Raw genomic sequence first — 2,500 nt, forward strand, 5'->3', positions numbered from 1 at the left:
CCCTTGCAATTCCCCTTCCAGCAAGACGAAACGCCTACCGACACGATCGTCAGTTACCGAGTGAAGAACCCCTTACGAATCTCGCCGAAACCGAAGCCTAGGCGGCTCAGGAACACCATCAGCACCTTCCCGAAATGGGTCTCGGAGGACGACTCGAACACGCAGGACCACGACGTCGCAGTCGCAGTAACAGTCGCAGAAGAGGACGTGGTTACAGCGGCCGTTTCGTCGCCGACGGCTTCTGAGGAAGCGGATTCCTCGGGTATCGAGATAACGTGCGTCAAACCATCTTACTACCGAAGGCGTTACGGTACAGTGACAGGCCTCATCATAGATCGGGCGGACATCGAAGACGTCCTTCGGAAGAAGCTCGCAGAGGACCGTGCCTTGTACGACGAAGGCACGACAAGCGTTACGGTTCGAAGTGGACATTCTTTCGGGCTTGTTGATAATGATGATGATAATGATGACTTTGATGGTGTTGGTCAAGATGATGAGGTTGGCGATGGTGATGCGAATTTTATTTGTGGTGTAGAAGGAGAAGGAGGAGGAAGTGGTGGAGTTAGTGGTGACGATTACTCCCTCAGCGACGCGGATTCGCAAACAGCGACGGTCATAGCGGCTGTCGGTTTTGACTGCGGGACCGGTACTAGCAGCAGCAACAGCAACAGCAGGAACAGCAGCAGCGACGATGAGATCCACACAGCAAGGAGAGTAGCCGTGGTGGTCCCGGCGGGCGAGAGCTCCACCAGCCAGGAGCAAGAGCAAGAAGAAGAAGAAGAAGAACAGCAGCAGCAGCAGGGCTCGTTTAGTTGGGGCCGGGACGCCGCGTGGAACAGACATACCTTTACCTCTCCATCCCAAGGCCCCTTTCCCTCGTGCCGCCGCCGTTGTGACTACGCACAGACGTCGGCGACTACAACATCGCCTTCTTCGTACCTCTGCGGCTGGGGCGTCGTCTCTTCTTCTGCTGCTGCTGCTGCTGTTGCTGCCGAAGAGGAGGAAGAAGGAACACACAGTGAGTGCCAGGGTAGTAGTGCCTCGGAGGGCCATGCCTCGCCTTCGTCGGCGACGTCGTCGAAGGCTATGATCGTCTTACCGCAAGAGGATGCTGCCGGGAAGGTGCAGGCAGCTGCAGCAGTAGTAGCCCCGAGGGTGGTAGCTGCCTGCATCAAGTCCTACCACGACATCCCGGAGGAGCTCTTCAACAGCTTGCAGGAGAGCTCGGTGGACCCGCAGCCACCGTCGTCTTCATCACCCTCACCCCCTCCGCCCCCTCCTCCTTCGTCGCCTCCTCCCTCAGGCAAAAATGCCAGCAGTACGTCGCTGCTACCTACCCCCGCGCCCCGCAGCAGCGACTGGAAGACCATGCAGGAAGCCCGGAAGGCCCTGCTCATGGGCGAAGTGAGCGATGCAGATACCGAAGAAGAAGAAGTCGGCTCCGAGGTTGAACTGGGCGGCGTCGCCTCCACCAGCGACTACCACACGAGCGAAGGCCGTGGGTCGTCGCTCTCAGGAGCCAGTGACGACCACCATAGGCATGACGGCCATTACAACCAGCCCCATCAGGCCAAGAACGACCATGTATATTACTACAACAACAACAACAACAACAACAACAGCAATAACAGCTACCAGCCAGACTCTAAAGGTAAGTTAATGTGCAGCCATTCTTTTTCACGCTGGGACAGGAAAGGGTTAAGGGGAGGGAGAGAGGGAGGGGAGGGGGGGGAGGGGGAGAGGAAGGATGTTAGTGGGTAGGGGAAAGAGGAAGGGGGTGGGGTTAAAGGACATCTTTTATTGCCCGTGATTTTCTAAAGGGGAGCAATTATGTCCTTCAGTCTGCTTTCATTGTCTGTACTACAATTGTGGTTTTAGAGGGCTCTCTCTCTCTCTCTCTCTCTCTCTCTCTCTCTCTCTCTCTCTCTCTCTCTCTCTCTCTCTCGCCTTTTTATCTGACAGTTTATAGTAGAGTTGTTATAATCTTGTAATCCTCAAATAATTTTTGTAGTTTAAAATGCATTGAAAATGTCCTTATCGAACTGAGATTCAAGTGAGACAGATTATGAATAATTCAGATGTATAGCTGGTGATGAATCGTGTTTTAAGACTGGTTTTGTATTCATGATCGTTATACAGTGTAGGATAACAAGTCGTGGAAACTAAGCTTGGACGAAAGTCGAAGATATATTCTGGCATCATCTTGAACTTTTGGGAGACATAAAAAGTTACTTTAACGGGCATTTCGTTTTGTTTAAGCATTTGATACCCGTTAAGTTCCCCTTAAAATTGTCATGGTTATTGATAATGAAACTGCAAGATAATATTTCAAGAGAGAATTCAGTCAATCATTCCTTGATTTAGGCGAGTTCAGCTGAGGCTTTTGGGATCCCCAAAAGTTTTGAGCAAGAGCTTGTGCTATCATCAGGCCAGCTTAACCCAACAACAACAAAGCCTTTAATTCATTTAATTAATTTAATTTTCATAGCTGAAGTCTTCT

The 2,500-nt window shown here is 51.5% G+C and overlaps 1 protein-coding gene across 3 annotated transcripts in view; it reads left to right on the top strand.

Moving 5' to 3' along the window:
* The window catches only part of LOC136850800 (uncharacterized), a 185,239-nt gene that overhangs the window by 23,105 nt on the left and 159,634 nt on the right, over positions 1-2,500 (top strand). For all 3 annotated transcript variants that reach the window (XM_067124813.1, XM_067124812.1, XM_067124814.1), the window contains exon 3: positions 1-1,651. This exon is cut by the window's left edge and continues 420 nt beyond it. In XM_067124813.1, the coding sequence (XP_066980914.1) occupies positions 1-1,651 (1,651 nt within the window). The remainder of the gene's footprint in view (positions 1,652-2,500) is intronic.

Source organism: Macrobrachium rosenbergii, chromosome 22 (genome assembly GCF_040412425.1).
Source record: "Macrobrachium rosenbergii isolate ZJJX-2024 chromosome 22, ASM4041242v1, whole genome shotgun sequence".
In the NCBI taxonomy this organism is placed as follows: Eukaryota; Metazoa; Arthropoda; class Malacostraca; order Decapoda; family Palaemonidae; genus Macrobrachium; species Macrobrachium rosenbergii.